At 41.2% G+C, this 21,252-nt stretch overlaps 1 protein-coding gene across 7 annotated transcripts in view; it reads left to right on the top strand.

Moving 5' to 3' along the window:
* Nucleotides 1-21,252, top strand: part of LOC128322066 (transmembrane protein 68-like) — a 32,179-nt gene that overhangs the window by 3,812 nt on the left and 7,115 nt on the right. For 4 of the 7 annotated variants that reach the window (XM_053242773.1, XM_053242776.1, XM_053242779.1 and 1 more), the window contains 3 exons: nt 6,822-6,986; nt 12,152-12,345; nt 20,410-20,470. In XM_053242773.1, coding sequence (XP_053098748.1) covers nt 6,822-6,986; nt 12,152-12,345; nt 20,410-20,470 — 420 coding nt within the window. Of the gene's footprint in view, nt 1-4,065; nt 4,161-6,821; nt 6,987-12,151; nt 12,346-20,409; nt 20,471-21,252 lie in introns of all 7 variants that reach the window. The other 3 variants (XM_053242777.1, XM_053242778.1, XM_053242780.1) reach the window with 1 other exon arrangement.

Raw genomic sequence — 21,252 nt, 5'->3', positions numbered from 1 at the left:
TGTGTGACAACTGACTCCTGCCCTGTGTTGCACTGGAGAAGTGCAGTACCTTCATGTAGTAGAGCAAGAACTGGTCTGAAACAGAGGTTACCTTTATTGTGCAACTTCCTCTTGCTCTGTCCATCAGTGAGTGAAACACTGGCTTGGGGTCTGCCTGGATGTGGCGCTGCTTCAAGAGAATTGGGTAGCAGTGGTAGCCAGGAGTACCTTTGCACAGCTTTGGCTGGCTTGCCCGTTGCACCTCTTCCCTTGCTAACTGAGCCAAGAGGCACCTTTTAAAAGTGGTGATTCTCTTTATTTAGCAGGGGGAGAGCAACTGGCCCTATCCATTCCCAGCACAGTATCACTTCAGTGGCTGTTGCTGGTGCCTATCTTGTGTTTCCTTTTTTAGACTTTGAACCCTTGGGGGACAGAGGTTCATCTTATTTATTTTATTTTATCTCTATGTAAACTGCTTTGGGAACTTATTGAAAAGCGGTATATAAATATTTGTCATATTCAAAAAGGCCAACCTCGCCTCTATCACCCCTGCCTTAGTCATAACGTGTTTGAATTATTGCAACACACTAGATAGGGCTGCCAATTAAAAGCCTTTGGAAACTGCAGGTGGTACAAAATGTGGCACCTAGATTGCTATCTGAAACAGCATGCAGTGTGCATGTTACAACTATCTTGAAAGTAAAGGAGAGCTGATCTTGTGGTAGCAAGTATGACTTGTCCCTTTAGCTAAGCAGGGTCTGCCCTGGTTGCATATGAAAGGGAGACTAGAAGTGTGAGCACTGTAAGATATTCCCCTTAGGGGATGGAGCCGCTCTGGGAAGAGCAGAAGGTTTCAAGTTCCCTCTCTGGCTTCTCCAAGATAGGGCTGAGAGAGACTCCTGCCTGCAACCTTGGAAAAGCTGCTGCCAGTCTGTGAAGACAATACTGAGCTAGATAGACGAATGGCCTGACTCTGAATGCTGCTCTCTGTGTGTGGTTTTTAAAATATATATATATGGCAAAGTTCAAAGAACATAAGAATGGCCCTGCTGGATCAGGCCCAAGGCCTATCTATTCCAGCATCCTGTTTCACACAGTGGTCCAACAGATGCCCCTGAGAAGCACACAGGCAAGAGGTGAGGGCATGTGCCCTCTCTCCCGCTGTTGCTCCCCTGCAACTGGTATTGAGAGGCATCTTGCTTATGAGGCTGAAGGTGGCCTATAGCCACCAGACTAGTACCCATTGTCCTCTATGAATTTGTCTAAGCTCATTATATGCTGTTTGGAAATACCCACATGGAAACTGCAAGAACACCCACCTGAGAGGTGTAATCTCTTGGTTTGTGGAGTTACTGGGTACATTCTCCCATAAGCGCAACTTGAAATGGGTGCAGATTGTGCTCTTGGAGATCTATGATTAGAAATCCTATTGTAATAATCCTTGCAGGCTACAGAAAAGTCTTATACATGATGTTTAGTCAGGAGAACTAATTTAAATCTCTGAAAGAAGAGGTAGTATGTAGTCTTGTATCCTGGACCTAAATAGTGTGGTAGAAATATCTGTGCCCTATATCACTGTCCTAATGTAGCATATCTTATGGTTTTACGTTAGCATAGCATTTGACCTCTCATTCCTGCTAAGTATTTATATACTGCTAACCCCTGCTAACTTGGCAAAGAGGCACCTCTTACCAGGGTGATTTTCATTATTATTATTATTATTATTATTATTATTACATTTATATCCCGCTCTTCCTCCAAGGAGCCCAGAGCGGTGTACTACCTACTTGAGTTTATCTTTCACAACAACCCTGTGAAATAGGTTAGGCTGAGAGAAAAGTGACTGGCCCAGAGTCACCCAACCAGTTTCATGGCTGAATGGGGATTTGAACTCGGGTCTCCCTGGTCCTAGTCCAGCACTCTAACCACTACACCACGCTGGCTTTTAGCACATTTAGCAGGGGGAGAGCAAATGGCCCTATCCACCCCCAGCACAGTACCTCCAGTGACTGTTGCTGGTGTCTATCTTACGTTTCTTTTAGATTGTGAGCCCTTTGGGGACAGGGATCCATTTTATTTATTTATTATTTCTCTGTGTAAACTGCCCCGAGCCATTTTTGGAAGGGTGGGCTAGAAATCGAGTTGTTGTTGTTGTTATTAATATAATATATCCTGTAGCAAAGGAGACGTGTTTTGAAAAAGTGGGTTCAAAGTGAGTAACATTTTCTGCCGTATGAATGTCCCTGATGTTCAGACCTTTTTTTTTTTTTTTTTTTTTAAGTAGCAACATCATAGTGTCCAATTTAGGAAAATCAGGAACAGTTTCAGAGGTACAAAAAGAGTGTGAATATATAGGAGTAGGCTTAAAGATTTCTGTTTATTTCTTAAATCTTTTTACTAAACCCTCATAGCAGCATCTGCTACAGTGTCTGTCTTTATTTTAGTCACTGACTAAAACAAAGCAAACCTTCCTTAATTTGGTTTTTCTGTTTCAGTAATTACATTCTGAAAGAGTTAAAGTAAGATGTATGGGAGACTGAAAGGACAGAATACTGAAGACTGAAAAGTGAGACTTCATATGGCTGGGTTGCTTGAAGGCAGCATCCCATTTCTAGGTGCCAGATCTGCACAGTATTTCAAATCTCTAGACACCAACATCAAAACTTGAGCTGTTGGGATGACTAGACATTTTGAAATGTTTCTGACCCTGATATATAAATTGGTGCAAGAGTTGTGCAACTAAATAAAATTGCTAGCTCTGTGTGCATTTGACCAATAGGCTGGCATATACTCATATTATTAGATTGCTCAAATTCACCTCCAAGCAAAGTAAATGCTTGATATGATGCAGTTGCATGTGGATTTTATATGTTTCAGAGTTCTCGGTAGTGATGAAATACTCTTATGAATTCACTGTTATATTTACTAGCATCACCTTTAAGTCCATTCTGAAAAATTCATTGCTGCATTGAATTTTAAGAAAAACAGGGCAGAAAAGTCTCTCAAAAGCCAGAGACAGTCCTGGGTTGAACCCGCATTCCCAGTATCATCAGGATCACTTTGGAGTGACACTTCAGTCCATCAAAGTGTGACCAAGGCTACTTCCAGATAATAATTTATCCAGTAATGCTGGTATGAAAGCATGTATTTTGAAGAAGCGAAACCTACCAACATGGTTTTGATACATTTGCTGTGTTGTCAAATGATCTTGCCAGATCATGCACCCACCATTGAGATTCTTGCATTCCCATGTGGGATTGCAAGTGTCCTAAAACAAACCACCTGGCAGTGCATAACCTGGCAGAATAAAGTTTATTCTGGGATTTGCCTTCAGTAGCTGTTGTACTCTACTCCTTTGGAGACTCCTCATGATCTGTACACACATTTATTTGATAAGAGTCAGTTGACATAAAGTTTCCTACATGAGTGGTATGAAAAGTTATACCCGAGTATAATATGTAATATGAATTTATATTGGCTGTGGAAATACAAACTGAAGACTTGGAAGTCCCCTGTTTACCTTACTGTGTAACCTTTGGCAAGCTTCCATTGCTGACTCTGCAATATGTGGTTTACTTTATAGGATTGTACTAAGGATAACAGATAATGGCCTGGTTCACACTCTTATCTGAACCTAGGTTTGAAGTTGGTAACTGATATTAGCGTGATTGTGTGAACTCACACCAAGCTTACTAAGGTTGGTTTGTGTCCCAAGATGAATCTGAGATTCTCACTTTGGTGTGGGTTCCCACAAGCATACTAATGTTGGCTTTAAACCTAGATTCAAATGATTGTGTGAACTAGACCAATGTATATGAAATGCTCCGAGTGCACAGCAGCAGTACTATATACAATGAACTATTATTATTATTCATTATGGGCAAAACCAAGAACCTTTCTTACAGTAGACTTATTTAGTAAAACATAATCCCATGCTTCTCAGAAGAAACATAAATAACATTATAACTGCTGTTCTATTTCTGTATATGTAATGAAGCCAAAATTAGAGTTCCAGTCTTAGAGGTTACAGTATCTACAGTTACCTGAACCATATTTTCAAAAAAGCTGTTCTCCACCACTTTGCAGAAGTTGACAGAAGGAGGGTGTGTCCATGAAGTAGTCAGTGAAACCTTTGAGTCAGACCGAACAGGTTCCTTATCAAGAGAAGAATTCCTTTGCAGGTAGTGATGATGACATATCCCCTCATGGGCCAAATGCTCAACACATTTGCATAAATGAAGTACTTTGAATAAATAAATAAATGAGTTCCTAATTATACATTTGATGACAAAGAATAGCAAAAATGATCTGAATAGGGGTGTGCAATTCGGGAATTCAGTGATTCGGTTCGGGACCCGAACCGAATCACCCCTGTTCTGTTTTGTGCCCGAATATGGGCCACCCGAATCACCCTTGATTCGGTTCGGATTCGGATTTAATCCGAATCTGAATCTGAATCGATTCAGGGAGGTAAAAAGGGGCCCAGGGGCAAAATTTTGGGGTGGGGTGGTAGTGCCCAATGGGTGGAGTCTACCACCCCAATTTCAGGGGAATTGGGCAAAGGGCTGATTTTTGGGGAATTTTTGAAATTTTAGTGACTTTGGGGCAGTTCGGGGCATAACGTGGGATCTGGGCAAAAGGAGTGGGGTGGGGTGGTAGTACTTAATGGGTGCAGGCTACCACCCCAATTTCAGGGGGATTGGGCAAAGGGCTGATTTTTGGTGAATTTCTGAAGTTTTCATGTCTTTGGGGCAGATTGGGGCAGAAAGTGGGGACTGGGGCAGAATAGTGGGGTGGGGTGGTAGTGCCTAATGGGTGGAGGCTACCACCCCAATTTCAGGGGGATTGGACAAAGGGATGATTTTTTGAGAATTTTTGAAGTTTTAGTGACTTTGGGGCAGTTTGGGGGCAGAAAGTGGATCTGCCCCAAAAGAGTGGGGTGGGGTGGTAGTGCCTAATGGGTGGAGGCTACCACGCCAATTTCAGGGGGATTGGGCAGAGGCCTGATTTTTTGGGAATATTTGAAGTTTTGGTGGCTTTGGGGCAGACTGGGGGCAGAAAATGGATCTGCCCCAAAGGAGTGGGGTGGGCTGGTAGATAGTGCCTAATGGGTGGAGGCTACCACCTGTCCCCAATTTCAGAGTGATTGGGCAGAGGGGTGAATTTTGGTGAATTCTGAGGTTTGTCTTCTTAAGGTGAAGTGTGCTAAATTGATTTCTTCCTCATATTCATAGTAATTGAGAGTGTGAAAAAGTGAAAGTGGGGTCATGAGAGTTGTCTAATTGAAAAAAAATCTCATTTGCTATGATAGAATGAGAATTCACACCTCAGAAAAAACTTCTGAGGTGTGAATTCTCATTCTATCATAGCAAATGAGATTTTTTTCAATTAGACAACTCTCATGACCCCACTTTCACTTTTTCACACTTACTATGAATATGAGGAAGTAATCAATTTAGCACACTTCACCTTATGAAGACAAACCTCAGAATTCACCAAAATTCACCCCTATGCCCAATCACTCTGAAATTGGGGATGGGTGGTAGCCTCCACCCATTAGGCACTATCTACCAGCCCACCCCACTCCTTTGGGGCAGATCCATTTTCTGCCCCTAGTCTGCCCCAAAGACACCAAAACTTCAAATATTCCCAAAAAATCAGGCCTCTGCCCAATCCCCCTGAAATTGGGGTGGTAGCCTCCACCCATTAGGCACTACCACCCCACCCCACTCTTTTGGGGCAGATCCACTTTCTGCCCCCAAACTGCCCCAAAGTCACTAAAACTTCAAAAATTCTCAAAAAATCATCCCTTTGTCCAATCCCCTAAAATTGGGGTGGTAGCCTGCACCCATTAGGCACTACCACCCCACCCCACTTTCTGCCCCAATCTGCCCCAAAGACATGAAAACTTCAGAAATTCACCAAAAATCAGCCCTTTGCCCAATCCCCCTGAAATTGGGGTGGTAGCCTGCACCCATTAGGCACTACCACCCCACCCCACTCTTTTTGCCCAGATCCCATGCTATGCCCCCGAACTGCCCCAAAGTCACTAAAACTTCAAAAAATCTCCCCAATCAACCATGAACCGAATCACCCGAATTTTTCATGCCCGAAATTCGGGTGATTTGGCTCGGGCCCGAAAAATATCGGGGGACATCGGGGGTGATTCGGTTCGGCCCCGAATCACCCGAAATTGCTCGTTTCAGGCACAGATCGTTCTGTGCCCGAAATTTTTTGCACATCCCTAGATCTGAAGCCCTTTTAGATTCAACAGGACACCATAATTAATGTCCAGAGTAGATGTTGATTTTCCTGAGGTAGCAAATAGTCTTTAATGACTTTGGTTGTGTCTGCAGGAAAGTTCATAAGAATGTTAAGGTGTGACTAATTCAGATCATCTGTACTATGAAAAAATGATGAGTATTGCCCTTGATAGATGTTTATTTGGTCTCTTTTATCTGAAGAGAAGTTATCTGTTTCTTTCATCAGCAGAGATTAATCCAATAAAATCTCATTCCCTAAAACCAATTTAACCATTCTGTTTAAAAGGATGAAGAAGTAAAAATTGACAGAAGCATCAGTGTTTCAGGCATTTATAGGAGAGTGAAAATAAGATGACATAAGAAGCTGTAAATTCTGTGGCTGTTTCCAGTGAAGTCTTTATTTGATTCCTAGCTGATTAGTTCTGTTGTGATTTGTTCTCTACTTCTATGTAATGTGTCTGCAGTTGGTGATTGTGGTGGACTTACTCTGTCTTTTTTTTTTTTTAATCATTTTAAAGAAGGTTTTTCAGTGTGCACTCTTGTCTAATGCTAACTTAGTATACCTTCTGTTCTCAACAGGCTATGAGGTGCATGGCATGGAAAATATACCTGATGGACCAGCACTTATAATTTTTTACCATGGAGCAACTCCTGTAGATTTTTTCTACTTGTTGTCAAACATCCTTATTAAGAAGAAAAGAATTATACATGTAGTAGCTGATCATTTTGTCTTTTCAATGCCAGGTAAAGTGATTATGATGTAAAGAGAACCAACATGTATGTCTTAAAATGTCTATTACAGGGCTGATTATATGCATGCAGGTACGTGCATGTACAAGTTTGGGGAATGATTGTGCAATTTTCCTTTTGGATTGCTGTTATGTGGCTTTGGAAAGAGCATCTATGTCAGCATTCTTAAGAAATGGCTTCAGGATAACAAACCTGAAATTATACTTGTTTTTTCATGATCTAACTTCTGGAGTGGAGGGGTTTTTGAGCTGTGTCTTCACTTGAGAAAATCACTTTACAGTATATGGAAATACAAGTTTTGTGCCTCTTCTGAATATAGGATCCAATTTCTAAGTAATTGATAAATGAACAATCTGTTCACTACACCAACTTGATAATCCAATGCTTACCTGGCAAGCGCTCACTATAGTTTGTTTCATTTATCTTAGTTAAAATTCCCAGGAGCTCAGTCAACAATTAATTGACTTGTTGAGCTAAGCCCTGCCTTCAGAAAGTGGCCTGCATGGTGAGGAAAATTACCCAAAATAGTCTCATTAAAATTAAAAGGATAGTTAGGCAGTGCTTAACTTGTCCTTTTCAGTGGGACTACTTTGAGTAATGTACCTCATGTTATTCATGGAGACCAGCTTTCTAGTGGATGGAGAGCCATAGGTAACTTGGTCAAATGCTTAACCACAGATAGCGCAAACCATGCTTGCAAACCCACTTCAACCTTGATTTCAGATTATGGTTTAGGCCTGATCCTTAATGAAAGTTTAGGTATTCAGGCATAACTCTTCAGCGTGGCTATGGAAAACAGCATGTGACTTAGCCTCATCCTGACTACAAAGAGTGCATATTAGGATCTGTGGGGATGCAAAAAGAGCCTTGTACAATTCCCCCAGTCCTCCTGTGCTCGCACTGTTGCAAGAGCACCATGCTCCAAAAGCACTCTGGAAGAGCAGGCACACATTCCTGAGGTTGTGCAGCCCCAAGGGACATATTTCTGAAGTCAAAAAGTACTTCCTAGAGGGCAAATCAGAGTTCCATGGGTGGGGACTACTGTGATTTCATTATTATTATTTTTATTATTTATTTACACAGTCAGACAGGTGTTATTGACTGGTTTGTTTTATCCAGACATCGAGTCCTTCCCAAGGACCTGGGATGGCTGAATTTTATTGTCAGTTGTTATAGATATCGTCGCAGAATATAGGCTGTTCCCAGTAAAGTTGCTCTTTGTAATTGGCTGATGGTGATTTCTGTGGCCCCTATGGTGTTGAGGTGCTCTTCAAGGTCTTTTGGAACTGCACCCAGGGCGCCAATTACCACTGGGATTATTTTGGTCTTTTTCCGCCACAGCCTTTCAATTTCAATTTGTAGATCTTAGTATTTTGTCATTTTTTCTATTTCTTTCCCTTCTATTTTGCTATCCCCTGGTATTGCTATGTCAATTATTTTGACTTGTTTTTCTTTCTTCTCGACTACAGTTATATCTGGTGTATTGTGTGGCAGATGTTTGTCTGTTTGTAGTCGGAAGTCCCATAATATTTTTACATCTTCATTTTTGACAATTTCTTCAGTTTTATAGTCCCACCAATTTTTGGCTACAGGTAGCTTGTATTTTTTGCAGATGTTCCAGTGTATCATCCTTGCTACCTTGTCATGCCTTTGTTTGTAGTCAGTCTGTGCGATCTTTTTACAACAGCTGATTAGGTGGTCCACGGTTTCATCTGCTTCTTTACAAAGGCGGCACTTGCTGTTTGGTGGATTTTTCAACTTTTGCTCTTATTGCATTTGTTCTTAGTGCCTGTTCTTGTGCAGCCAGTATGAAACCCTCTGTTTCTTTCTTCAAGTTGCCATTCTTAAGCCATTGGCAGGTCTTGGTGATGTCTGATATCCCACTTATATTGTGCAAATATTGACCACGCAGTGGCTTATTTTTCCATTTTTCTGCTCGGTTCTTGACTTGTTTTTTCTTGTAGGCCTGCTTTGTTTCATTGGTGTTGAATAGTTCCTCATTATTGACCATTTTAAGTGCATCGTCTTCACTGTCCTTGATATATTCTTCAAGGCCTCTTTTCTCCTCCTCTACTGTTTGATGGACTTGCAGCATTCCTCTTCCACCTGAGCTGCGAGGGAGGTATAGCCTATCGACATCACGGCGGGGGTGCAGAGCATGATTGATGGTCATGATTTTCCTGGTCTTACGATCTAGCGTCTCTAGCTCTGCCTGGGTCCAGTCTATTATTCCTGCAGTGTATCTGATAACAGGTATAGCCCAGGTGTTTATGGCTTGTATGGTGTTCCCGCCATTGAGTTTGGACTTGAGGATTTTTCTAACTCTCCTGATGTATTCACTTCCCATTTTTCTTTTAACTTCAGTGTGTGCGATGTTATCAGCCTGGAGAATGCCCAAGTATTTGTAATGTTCTTTCTCTTCCAGGTTCTTGATCTTGCTTCCATTGGGCAGTTCTATTCCTTCTATTTTGCTTATTTTCCCTCTGTTCATTATTAATGCAGCACACTTGTCTAGTCCAAACTCCATTGCTATATCGCTACTGAATATACGGACAGTGTTTAGCAGTGATTCAATTTCTGACTGGGACTTTCCATACAACATCAGATCGTCCATGTACAGCAGATGGTTGATTTGACTTGATGTTTTAGATGTTTGGTATCTGAGGCCTGTTTTGTTTAGTATTTGTGAAAGTGGGGTCAGGCGATTACAAACAACAGAGGGGATAGTGAGTCCCCTTGGAAAATGCCTCTTCTAATGCTAACCTGTCCAAGTGTCTCGCCATTGATTGTTAACTGTGTATTCCACATGCTCATGGCTTTTTTAAAATAAATATCTGAATATTTTTGGTGACACCAGTTTTCTAAACATTTTAGTATCCATGTGTGAGGCAATGAATCGAAGGCTTTCTTGTAGTCAATCCATGCAACACCTAGATTGGTTTTTCTTCTCTTGCAATTTTCTAAAATCATTTTGTCAATTTTGTCATTTTGTCAGCAGCTGGTCTTTTGTGCCTCTGGTGTTTAGGCAATTTCCTTTCTGTTCAACTGGAAGCTGTTTGTTAGTTAATAAGTGTTGCATCACTTCATCTGCTATTATTCCAGTTAATAATTTGAACATGGTTGGCAGACAGGTTATCGGTCTATAATTACTTGGAACTGCACCTTTTGCTGGGTCTTTCATCATGAAATGAGTTTTCCCAGTTGTTAGCCATTGTTCAATATCACCTCCTTGCAAAATGTGATTGAACTGTTTTGATAGTTGTTAATGAAGACTTGTTAGGCATTTAAGCCAAAAGCCATGTAGTTCATCGTCGCCTGGTGCAGTCCAATTTTTAATTTTCTTTGCACTTTCACTTATTAATTCTGGTGTTATTATTAGATCTTGCATTTGTTGGTTACATTTTTGACCTCTTTCATCCAGCCTGCTTCTTTATTATAATCTATTGGATTGTACCATAATTTCCCCCAGAATTGCACTGTTTCTTCTTTATTTGGTGTTTCTAGGTTTCTTGCAGTTTCTCCTTCTATGCTTTGGTAGAAACGTCTCTGATTCGACTGGAATATTTATTTATTTATTTATTTACATTTTATATCCCGCTCTTCCTCCAAGGTGCCCAGAGCGGTGTACTACATACTTAGGTTTCTCCTCACAACAACCCTGTGAAGTAGGTTAGGCTGAGAAAGAAGTGACTGGCCCAGAGTCACCCAGCTAGTATTATGGCTGAATGGGGATTTGGACTCAGGTCTCCCCGGTCCTAGCCCAGCACTCTAACCACTACACCATGCTGTCTCTCTTCTAGCACTGCTTGAAATGTCTGCCAGGATTATTGAGCATGCTACCCTAGTAGCTTTGCTAAACTCGAAACTACAGCCAAACATGTTGTGGTGATGTGCTATATTTTTGTTGTAATAGAAAGCTGTATTACTCATACGCAGAACTGAAGAATCTACAAGTTCAAACAAAAGACAAGCTTCAGAAGGGCCTAAATAAAATAGCATTATTTACTTCAATTCACAGTTGTTGCTATGACGTTTTGAGTGTAAGCCACTCCTTCACAGAGGCAACTAAAACCCAGTTTCAATAAAATAAAATAAAATTTGGCTCATATCCTGAAATCTATACATCTTTTAAATGATATTCACAATGTATCCTATTTTAAGGATTTTATATAGAGAGAACCCATAGGATTTCTATACAAATAACTGCTAAGCATTTTTTTTTTACATCTTTCCAAACCCTACTATTCTATTAGTATTTACAGATAGGAGAGATAAAAAAAATAAGATGCATGCCAACTAATATTTTGTAATCCGTTCTATTTCTGTCCATTGAAACAAATCCTTTCCCATTTTCACTTATCAAAAAGAGGGTAAACCGAGTCTTTTCTGTTTCCATTTAGACACAGAAAAGCTTCCAGCCAAAAGGAAACTTTTCTGGCTGATGGTGAGAAATAATGTTCTCTCTGTTTGTTGTCTTCTGAGTTTGCCTCCCTGGTTATGAAGTGGCATGGCTCTCCCAATTACTCACCCCCAAATAATCTTACATGCACTCCCCATCCCCCAATAACCGACAAGCAGATTTGCAGCTGGAATGCCAACAGCTCTTAGTGCCTGCCTTGTATGGCTCATGTGAGGGTACTAGCATAACACTAATAAGGGCTAGACTACCGGTGGTCACAACACTAACACTATTGTGTGTATTCTAAAATAAAAATCAGGAGACTTACCGGGTGGTTAATTACAAGTTGACAACACTGGGCCATATTTTCTACCATATTTTCCAAGTTAAAGGTGCTTCTCAGCTGCTATGATGTTCAGATAAAAGTGAGTCATTGCTATATTAGGACTCTAAATAAAATTCTGGATGACCATAGGGAACAATTACTTAATACAGTTTATTAGCTAAGGAGGATTGTTGCTGATTTCAGACTGTCTTTAATTGAAGCCTTGCATATCTGCAGTTCATAAAATACCATTAAAAGGTGTTTAAAAGAAGAAGAAAAGAAATGTTAATCTTTTTTAGGATGGTAATGGCCACTTAGAAAAAAAATGTGATCATGTAAACACAGGAATAATTCCCACAGGAAGTATAATGGTATGCTGGTAGATTACAGGTCTGTGTTGTGTATTAGTGACATGCGATATCTTGCTACTTGCAGGTTTCAAGCTGTTACTTGATGTGTTTGATGTTTTGCACGGGTCACAAGAAGAATGTATAAAAGCACTGAAGAATGGGAACTTGTTGGCCATTGCACCAGGGGGAGTTAGAGAAGCATTGTTCAGTGATGAAAACTACACCCTTATTTGGGGAAAACGTAAAGGATTTGCCCAGGTGGCCATTGAAGCAAAAGTGGTAAGTGTACGGTGAGCCTTGTTGGTGTATAATTCTCAACTGGAGGTTTTTTCCACTTGGTTGTAGCCTTCCTAAGTTAACAAAACTAATTATTCTAGGTGTGAGTGAAACAAAATAAAGACTGATGTTTTGATTGGCTGTGCTTGCTCTTGCCATCTGTCCAGGTAGAGTGACACAGAATAATGTCAAGTGAGCACACCATTAAAGGTATGCAGAATGCTTTTTATGGAAAATAAATGATGAAGCTTATACCTTTCCAGGAATTGTTTAATATCCCTATGGGAAAATAAGCCTCACAAAGTGAGAATCTATGTGATTCAATTTCGCAAAATTTTATGGGGTTGAATGATGTCTCCCATATAATTTTGCTCTGGCACTATGCTAGTGCTGCTGATTCTCCTACTTAGTGTGAGTCAAAAGAGAATATTTCCTGGTAAATGTAAAACATCCAACCAAAGAAAAGTCCTGAACTGTCCCCTCTTGTCTTTTGAGTGCCCAGCTGGACCTGTCTGAACAAAAACAACAATCATTATATTATAAGGCTTTTATCAGAGACTTTTATGAGTACTTATGCTGCTTTCAGGCATTCCTGTTTATTATTTTTCATACAGTGAACTGCAAAAAGCCACCTGTGGTTTTTCTGTCGGCTTGAAAATAAATATTGGATCTTTATGAAAAAGATCCCAGCACAAAGAAATTGTATTCATATTTGCATACTGAAAAGATCATTTGCCCTCTCAAATTTATAAGTTAATTTTAGAGTACTTTAGTGCTTGGATATTTGCAAAAGACTCCAGGAAACACAAGCTTAATACTAAGCCACAGTTTTGTTTAGAAGAATGTGTGTCTCACATTGTAGAATTGCTTCAGTTAATAATTACTGCAATAGCCTGTTGAACCAGATGGTGCATACAGATAATGGAAAAATTACAAGTGAGTAAAGAAACTATTTCTGTATAGTGGATAGGTTGCCCCATCCACTTCAAGGCATTGAGGTAAATAGGACAGCCCATACACAGAAGCTCATGTGACATGAACATCTTTGAAGATCCTCATATATTGCTTAAGACAAGATGTGACGTGTTGGTGCGGAATGTAAGAAAAGATGCAAGCAGAGTAAAGGGATCGACCGTTATCTTGGTGGCTGAAAAACCAGTTTGTACAGGAACTCAGCTAATAGCTCAGATTGAAAACTTGTGCTTGTGGAGACTGCCAACACTTTTTGTTTCCCCTATTCCAAGACTTCTTTTAATGAACATTTCTATGTACAGGTGAAACTCGGAAAATTAGAATATCGTGCAAAAGTCCATTAATTTCAGTAATGCAAATTAAAAGGTGAAACTGATATATGAGACAGACGCATTACATGCAAAGCGAGATAAGTCAAGCCTTAATTTGTTATAATTGTGATGATCATGGCGTACAGCTCATGAAAACCCCAAATCCACAATCTCAGAAAATTAGACTATTACATGGAACCAAGAAGACAAGGATTGAAGAACAGAACAATATCGGACCTCTGAAAAGTATACAGTGTACTGTGCTTGATTGGCCAGCAAACTCGCCTGACCTGACCCCATAGAGAATCTATGGGGCATTGCCAAGAGAAGGATGAGAGACATGAGACCAAACAATGCAGAATTGCTGAAGGCTGCTAATGAAGCATCCTGGTCTTCCATAATACCTCATCAGTGCCACAGGCTGATAGCATCCATGCCACGCCGCATTGAGGCAGTAATTGCTGCAAAAGGGGCCCAAACCAAGTACTGAATACATATGCATGCTTATACTTTTCAGAGGTCCGATATTGTTCTATTCTTCCATCCTTGTCTTCTTGGTTCCATGTAATATTCTAATTTTCTGAGATTGTGGATTTGGGGTTTTCATGAGCTGTACGATCATCACAATTATAACAAATTAAGGCTTGACTTATCTCGCTTTGCATGTAATGCGTCTGTCTCATATATCAGTTTCACCTTTTAATTTGCATTACTGAAATTAATGGACTTTTGCACGATATTCTAATTTTCCGAGTTTCACCTGTATACTTCTAACCAATCCAATAGCATTTCAGCCAGTGTATTTGTACATATTCTCAGAACTGTTTGGTTGAGAAATATTTTAGTAGCACATAATTGCTTTCTAAATTTGCTGGCATATTGGTTGATGTGTGGAGAATGTATTTATTTTTGCCATCATTGATGGACTAGAAATTTTTCTAGTCCAACAGAGCCAGAAATCATGTTGACAAATGCTAAAAGTAAATAACTGATAGCACGTTGGTATCATTTGTTGCTTAGGATGAATTCATCTAGATTTGGTTATCTTCTTAAATGGAATAGGGAACACTCAAACCCAATTGCAGAAGAATAGATGTGATTATGGGAAAATGGTGTTAGAAAACTCTCTTGAGAGAGCCTGTATAAGTTACAGTATCTATGGTATTTTCATTTTAAGCCTACTTTCCAGTAGGTTTATGAGATCATTCTCTGTGTGTGTCCGTGTGTGTGTTAGGGATGTGCACGGAACCGGTTCAGAGGCCCCTTATGGGGCTCCAAGCTGGTTTGAACAACTGGAAGTTCTGCCAATTTGAAGGTGGGGGCATACCTTTAAGGGCATGGGACAGTGCCCTTACCCCTCTTGCCGCATTTCCCCTGCCGGTGCTCCATTTAAAAAGTCTCCGTTGGGGTGGCAGTGTACCTACCTACTACCCCAGTGTCCTCCTTGGCCGGAAGTAAAAGGAACACACCGGGCATGTACAAGTGCACATTTCACTCACTTGTGCATCTGCTTAATGTGCACGTGAGTGCGTGGAACATGCATGCGCTGGGTACTTCCTTATACTTCTGGCCAAAGATGACACTGGGGCGGCAGGGAGGTATGCTGCCGCCCCGACAGACTTTTTAAATGGAGTGCCAGCAGAGGAAATATAGAAGGAGGGGTAAGGGTCCTGCCCCACCCTTAAAGGTATGCCTCCCACCTTCAAACCCCCCCCCCACTCACACATCCCTAGTGTGTGTGTGTCCTTCCATCCGTCCGTTCCCCGCTATCAACTTCATAACACCCTATCCAATATGAACCAAATCGGGTACAGTTGTAGGGACACATAAGGACACCTCAATGGCATAGTTTGTGATGATATCCTCCACCCCGTCTAAGATGACAGACACGTAAACTTTTGAGGCACAACTGGACTAATTTGTGAACCGCTTAACCGATTTGAACCAAATTTGCTGCAGCTGTAGAGACACATAGGGACACCTCAGTGGTGTAGTTTGTGATGATGTCATCTAACAAGATGATCATGGTTGGAGGTGTTGGACTCCTGGGGCAGATATTTTGCATATATTTTGGTCATGCCCACTTATTAAGACTTTGAAAGCCATAATATCAGTAATTAATGAAATTTCAGCCTATAATTTTAGTTAAATTATAACCACTTATTAATGACCCAAAGGCAATTCTCTGTCTGTGTGGGGAAAGCATTGCAAACAGATGGAGAAATGATCAATTATTTCCAGAGAAGAAAGATAAGCAAGAATCTGTATTGTAAAGATCCTGGTTGTAGGGAAGCAACACCACCATTAAGACTAAAATATATATGGTTAAAATATATTTGGAACATGAGATTTCTGATTGAACTGTCATCTTACCGTAGATTGATTGGTGTCTAGATGGATACTAGAATACTGGAATATGAGTGCAAGATTCTGTAAACCCATATGAACTATTCTCGATGATATCGTTGAATTGGATGCGTTCTGATATTTCAAATCATCACATTAAATTTAATTAAAATATTTCTGTTTAGGAAAGGGCGTGTTTTTACTAGGAAAAATGAAGTCTGTATCTGTGTGCACGTGCACATATACTAGATCTGAAGTTCTTTAACATAAGCAACAATGCTAAACTTGAATCTTTTCTCACTAGGTTTTCTCACTAGGCATGAGGTTTTCTCTTAACGTTGTTCTGATGACCTCAATGGTCCTGATACATCAGGACTCTTTATATGCTTATAAGATATCATGTTCATGCGGAGGGGCTTCATTTCTTCTATACAGCTGCATCCTGTGTTACAGTGCATGGTGGGATGTTTTTAAAAAGCTAGCAATGTGGTATAGATGTTGCTTTTTGTGGGTGTGGGAGGGAACAAACTAAAGCCCCACCACACACATCAGTTGTGGAGCCCAGACCGCCAGTGGCCCATGTCTGGCTGCGGCGGTTGCCCCGCTCACAGCCAGACAGGGCGTGGTCTGGCTCCCGAATGGAGCCGCGTGGCTCCGTTCGGGAGTTAGAGTCCAGCCGGTGCTGCATTCGCAGCATGGCCAGGAGTGGCTCTTCCTTGCCTTTCCCTGCCTCTAACTCCTGAACGGAGCTGTGCAGCCCCCACTCCGGTCCTTGCTCGGGAGCCAAACCAGCACCCCTGCGTCTGACGTCAGATGCTGGGGGGGTGGTGTCGGGGCCGTGAGGCACGGCCCCTGGTTGGTGGGAGCCTGGGTTCTTTGAACCCATTCGCCCAATGGTGGCTCTGCCCCTGACACGCATAGATTTCCATGCACTACTCAATATCAGGATCATTTTGAACACTTTTATCACTTGTTAGCGGCTATTTCTCTCCCGTCAAAAGCTGTTTACTTTTTAAAAAAATAAATAAGATTGCTTCAGCTTTTAAGCCAGCTCAGCAATAAGGGTGAGTACACAATAAATGTGATGACCTGCATCACAGAGGTCCATCTTCAATTGTTCTCCTCAACTGCTTTTGAGGAGAACCACTAGGAGGGGCAGGGAGGCAGGTGAGAACATCTGATGCCTGCTCCTTCTTCAGCTGGACTAGTTCTAGTTTTATTTAAAGTGGAACTTTAATGTAGCTGTTGCATTTTATCAATATTGTGAGTTGATTTGATTACTCTAGTTGATAAGTGATATAGAACTCTACAAAGAAACAAAAATTGTATGCAATGAATATCACAGATGATCACACTGCATGTGGCCTTTCATATCTCTTCTCTGAGGGCAGCAAGGATTTCTAACTATCTTATTAGATCTCTTCTGCAGAAACCTGCATTGGATCTCTTAGAATTAAAGAACTATAGGTCTGTCTCCAAGGTTCCATGGTTGGGCTAGGTAACTGAGAGAGTGGTAGCCTCCCAGCTCCAGATAGTCTTGGAGGAAACTCTCTAGACCAATTTCAAACCAGTTTTTGGGCAGGCTATGGGGTGGAGAACTTGGTCAGGCAGTTCTCCAATTGTAAATTGATGGAGGGAGTGGTCCTTTTTGATCTTCCGGCAGCTTTCAGTATTATTGATCATAGTGTTCTTCTGGACTATCTGCGAGAGTTAGGAGTTGGAGGCACTGCTTTGAAGTTGTTCCACTCCTACCTGTTGGGAAGATTCTAGATGGTATCACTTGGAGTCCCAACTTTTGTATGGATCCAACAAGGCTCCATATGGTCTCCAGTGCTCTTTAACAACTATATGAAACTGCTGTGAATGATCGATGTGAGATTTGGTGCAGGGTGTTATGATATTCTGATAACACCCAAATTAATTTCTCCATGTCAGCATCACTCGGCAGAAGCATAGCCACCCTAAATGCCTGCTTGGAGGTAGTGATGGGCTAAAGAGCCCCTGGTGGCGCAGTGGTAAAACTGCCGCCCTGTAACCAGAAGGTTACAAGTTCGATCCTGACCAGGGGCTCAAGGTTGACTCAGCCTTCCATCCTTCCGAGGTCGGTAAAATGAGTACCCAGAATGTTGGGGGCAATATGCTAAAAATCATTGTAAACCGCTTAGAGAGCTCCGGCTATAGAGTGGTATATAAATGTAAGTGCTATTGCTATTGCTAGATAAATTCACCCAGAAGGAACAAGGTACACAGTCTGAGAGTGCTTCTGTATCCAAACCTCTCTCTGGTGTCTCAAGTTGAGACAGTGACTTTCTATCAGCTACAGCTGATACACCAGCTATTGTATCTTATTCTTGAGATTAGTATCCTCAGACCAGTAGTGCTTACTAGAATCCCTGATATTTGTTTACTGCAATATGCTCTATGTGTAGCTGCCTTTGTATATAGTACAGAAACTGCAATTAGCACAAAATATTGGGCTCTGGGTCATCTCGAAGAGACCACATTATTCCTATATTAAATGAATTTCACTAACTATCAATATGTTTCTGGGCAAAATACAAAGTGCTGGTTATAACCTATAAAGCCTCAAACTTCTTGGGCCCGAATTATTTATTATTTAATATAACATCTTCTTTGTTTTTAGCCCCGCTGCCCATTCAGATCATCTGGAGAGGTCTATTGGCAATTGTTACCCATTTGTTTACTCTCTGTTGCCACCTTGATGCTTTGGAATGTTCTCCCCACCGGGATAAGAGCCTGCCATCTCTAACAGCTTTTTTAAAAAGACTCTTAAGACACATTTGTTCACCCAAGCTTTATAACTAGACTTGTGAAATTTTAAACTATTTCAATACTTTAATTTCTGTTTTAACTTGTTTTATGTTTGTTGTAAACCAGCCACAGACATGAGTCTGGGATGATGTACCAACATACTAAATAAAATAAATATTATTTGATGTCACTTCAAGTCCAACAGGGGCTGTTTGCACATTTAGTTGAGAAGTAGTAAGCAATGAGATGTTTACTGAATGAACATAAGAACAGCCCTGCTGGATCAGGCCCATGGCCCATCTAGTCCAGCATCCTGTTTCACACAGTGGCCTACCAGATGCCTCTGGAAGCCTACTGGTAGGAGTTGAGGGCATGCCCTCTCACCTGCCATTACTCCCCTGCAACTGGTACTCCGAGGCACCCTGCCCTTGAGGCTGGAGGTGGCCTATAGTCCAACTAGTAGCCGTTGATGGACCTCTCTTCCATGAAGTTATCCAAACCCCTCCTAAAAGCTGTTGGCTGTCACCACATCTTGTGGCAGAGAATTCCACAAGTTGATTATGCATTGTGTGGAGAAAGTACCTCCGTTTGCTGGTCCTAAATTTCCTAGCAATCAATTTCATAGGATGACCCCTGGTTCTAGTGTTATGTGAGAGGGAGAAGAATTCCTCTCTCTCCACTTTCTCCACACCATGCCTGATTTCATAGACCTCTATCATGTCTCCCTGTAGTTGTCTTTTTTTCTTAAACTAAATAGCCCCAGGTGTTGTAGCCTTGCCACATAAGAAAGCTGCTCTAGGCCCTTAATCATCTTGGTTGCATTCTTCTGCATCGTTTCCAGTTCTACAATGTCCTTTTTTTAGATGTGGTGACCAGAATTGTATGCAGTACTACAGGTGTGGTCACACCATAGATTTGTATAAGGGCATCATAATATTAGCAGTTTTATTTTCAGTCCCCTTCCTAATGATCCCTATCATGGGTTCCTAATGATCCCTAGCATTTTCACAGCTGCCGCACATTGAGTCAACACTTTCAACGAGCTGTCCACCACGACCCCAAGATCCTTCTTCTGGTCAGTCACTGACAGTTCAGATCCCACCAGCATATACTTGAATATTATAGGTGTATGTGTGAATTGGCCCAAAAGTTATTGAAGTTCAAAGTTTCTCTACTCTTTTTCCATGAGAATGTTTCTGCTGTCAAAATCAATGCCTAGGGAAAGCTATTCCGTTGGTGAAAAGAGCTCTCTAGTTTCCTGAATGTGCTACTTTTCTGTGAGCAGGAAAATTTGCTGTTGGTCTATTACTGCTACTGTATTGTAGCTATAGTGTTTTAGCCATAGAATAGGGTATGAATATGAAAGACTCAATTTCAGAAAAATTTCCATTTAGCTAAGAAACCCATTGAGTTTCTACTTCGCTAGTCTGTTGCAAAAGGAGAGAACTTGTTCTTACGCTCCCTGAAGGAAAAGCAAGCAGCATTTATGACTGTAACTAATAATTAGCATATTTTCCTCGCTTCCCATTTAATGAATGTGTTCTTACTCTGCAAGCAAAGCAATATTGAGTTAGGTGTGTGTGTGTGTGTGTGTGTGTGTGTGTGTGTGTGTGTGTAAATAAATGGGAAATGACTAATTCTTGTCCCTTCTTCCATTGTCTTCTAGCCTATCATTCCTATGTTCACGCAAAATGTCCGGGAAGGAATTCGATCACTTGGTAGACTAAGTAAGCAATTTCAGCAAATATTTTTCTGTTGTGCTTGAACTGTTGAATAGTTAGTTGCCCTTAGTACATTCTGTGTTGGGCATTTAACAATGTGGTGACTTGCACTTTACCAGAAAGTATCTGACACCTTCTGTGAAAAGTATATACAGACTCTGGCTACAGGTCCAAAAGTCCGGCTCTTCCTTACAGAATTATTGTTGAGACCTTAATGTTTTGTTATACATTAGATGTCATGCATACAATCTCCAGTGGCTGCTACTGAGGGGAAAGCAAGAGCTTGCCTGCTTTCCCAGGCAGATGAGCAGGGGCCACCGTCCCCTCCCCTCCCCTCCCCTGCCCTGCACACCCTCATGAGGAACAGCAGCACAGCAACGGCAAGAACTGGGAACAGCATTACTTCTCCCTCCAGCAACCAGAGTTCCACGTGGCATGAGCTCCATGCGGCTTCTCACATGGCCCCTAGATCTCCTATTTTTCTACTGGGAAATTCTTAGTATAAGACAATGTAAAATGTGAACTATAATCCACTGGTGATGAAACCCAAAGTCTGTCTTGGTTGTAGACAACCTCTTCAGATCCCAGATGCTGAGAGATTCCTGAGCCCCTATTTATTTTTATTTTGGTCCCTCCTGGCCTTCACGTTTCTCTTAATAAGCCACTAATTTTCTCAAGTTCTCTGCCCACATATTCCTTCAGCTAGCCTCCCTGCATATGAGTTCTGCATGCTTTATTCTATATCCTCTTTGTTTCGTAAGTCCTGTGTTCACTTGGCATCCTTTCAT

This window comes from Hemicordylus capensis, chromosome 4 (assembly GCF_027244095.1).
Source record: "Hemicordylus capensis ecotype Gifberg chromosome 4, rHemCap1.1.pri, whole genome shotgun sequence".
Taxonomy (NCBI): domain Eukaryota; kingdom Metazoa; phylum Chordata; class Lepidosauria; order Squamata; family Cordylidae; genus Hemicordylus; species Hemicordylus capensis.
The sequence above is the reverse complement of the archived record's forward strand: the minus strand, read 5'-3'. Positions and strand labels throughout refer to the sequence as shown.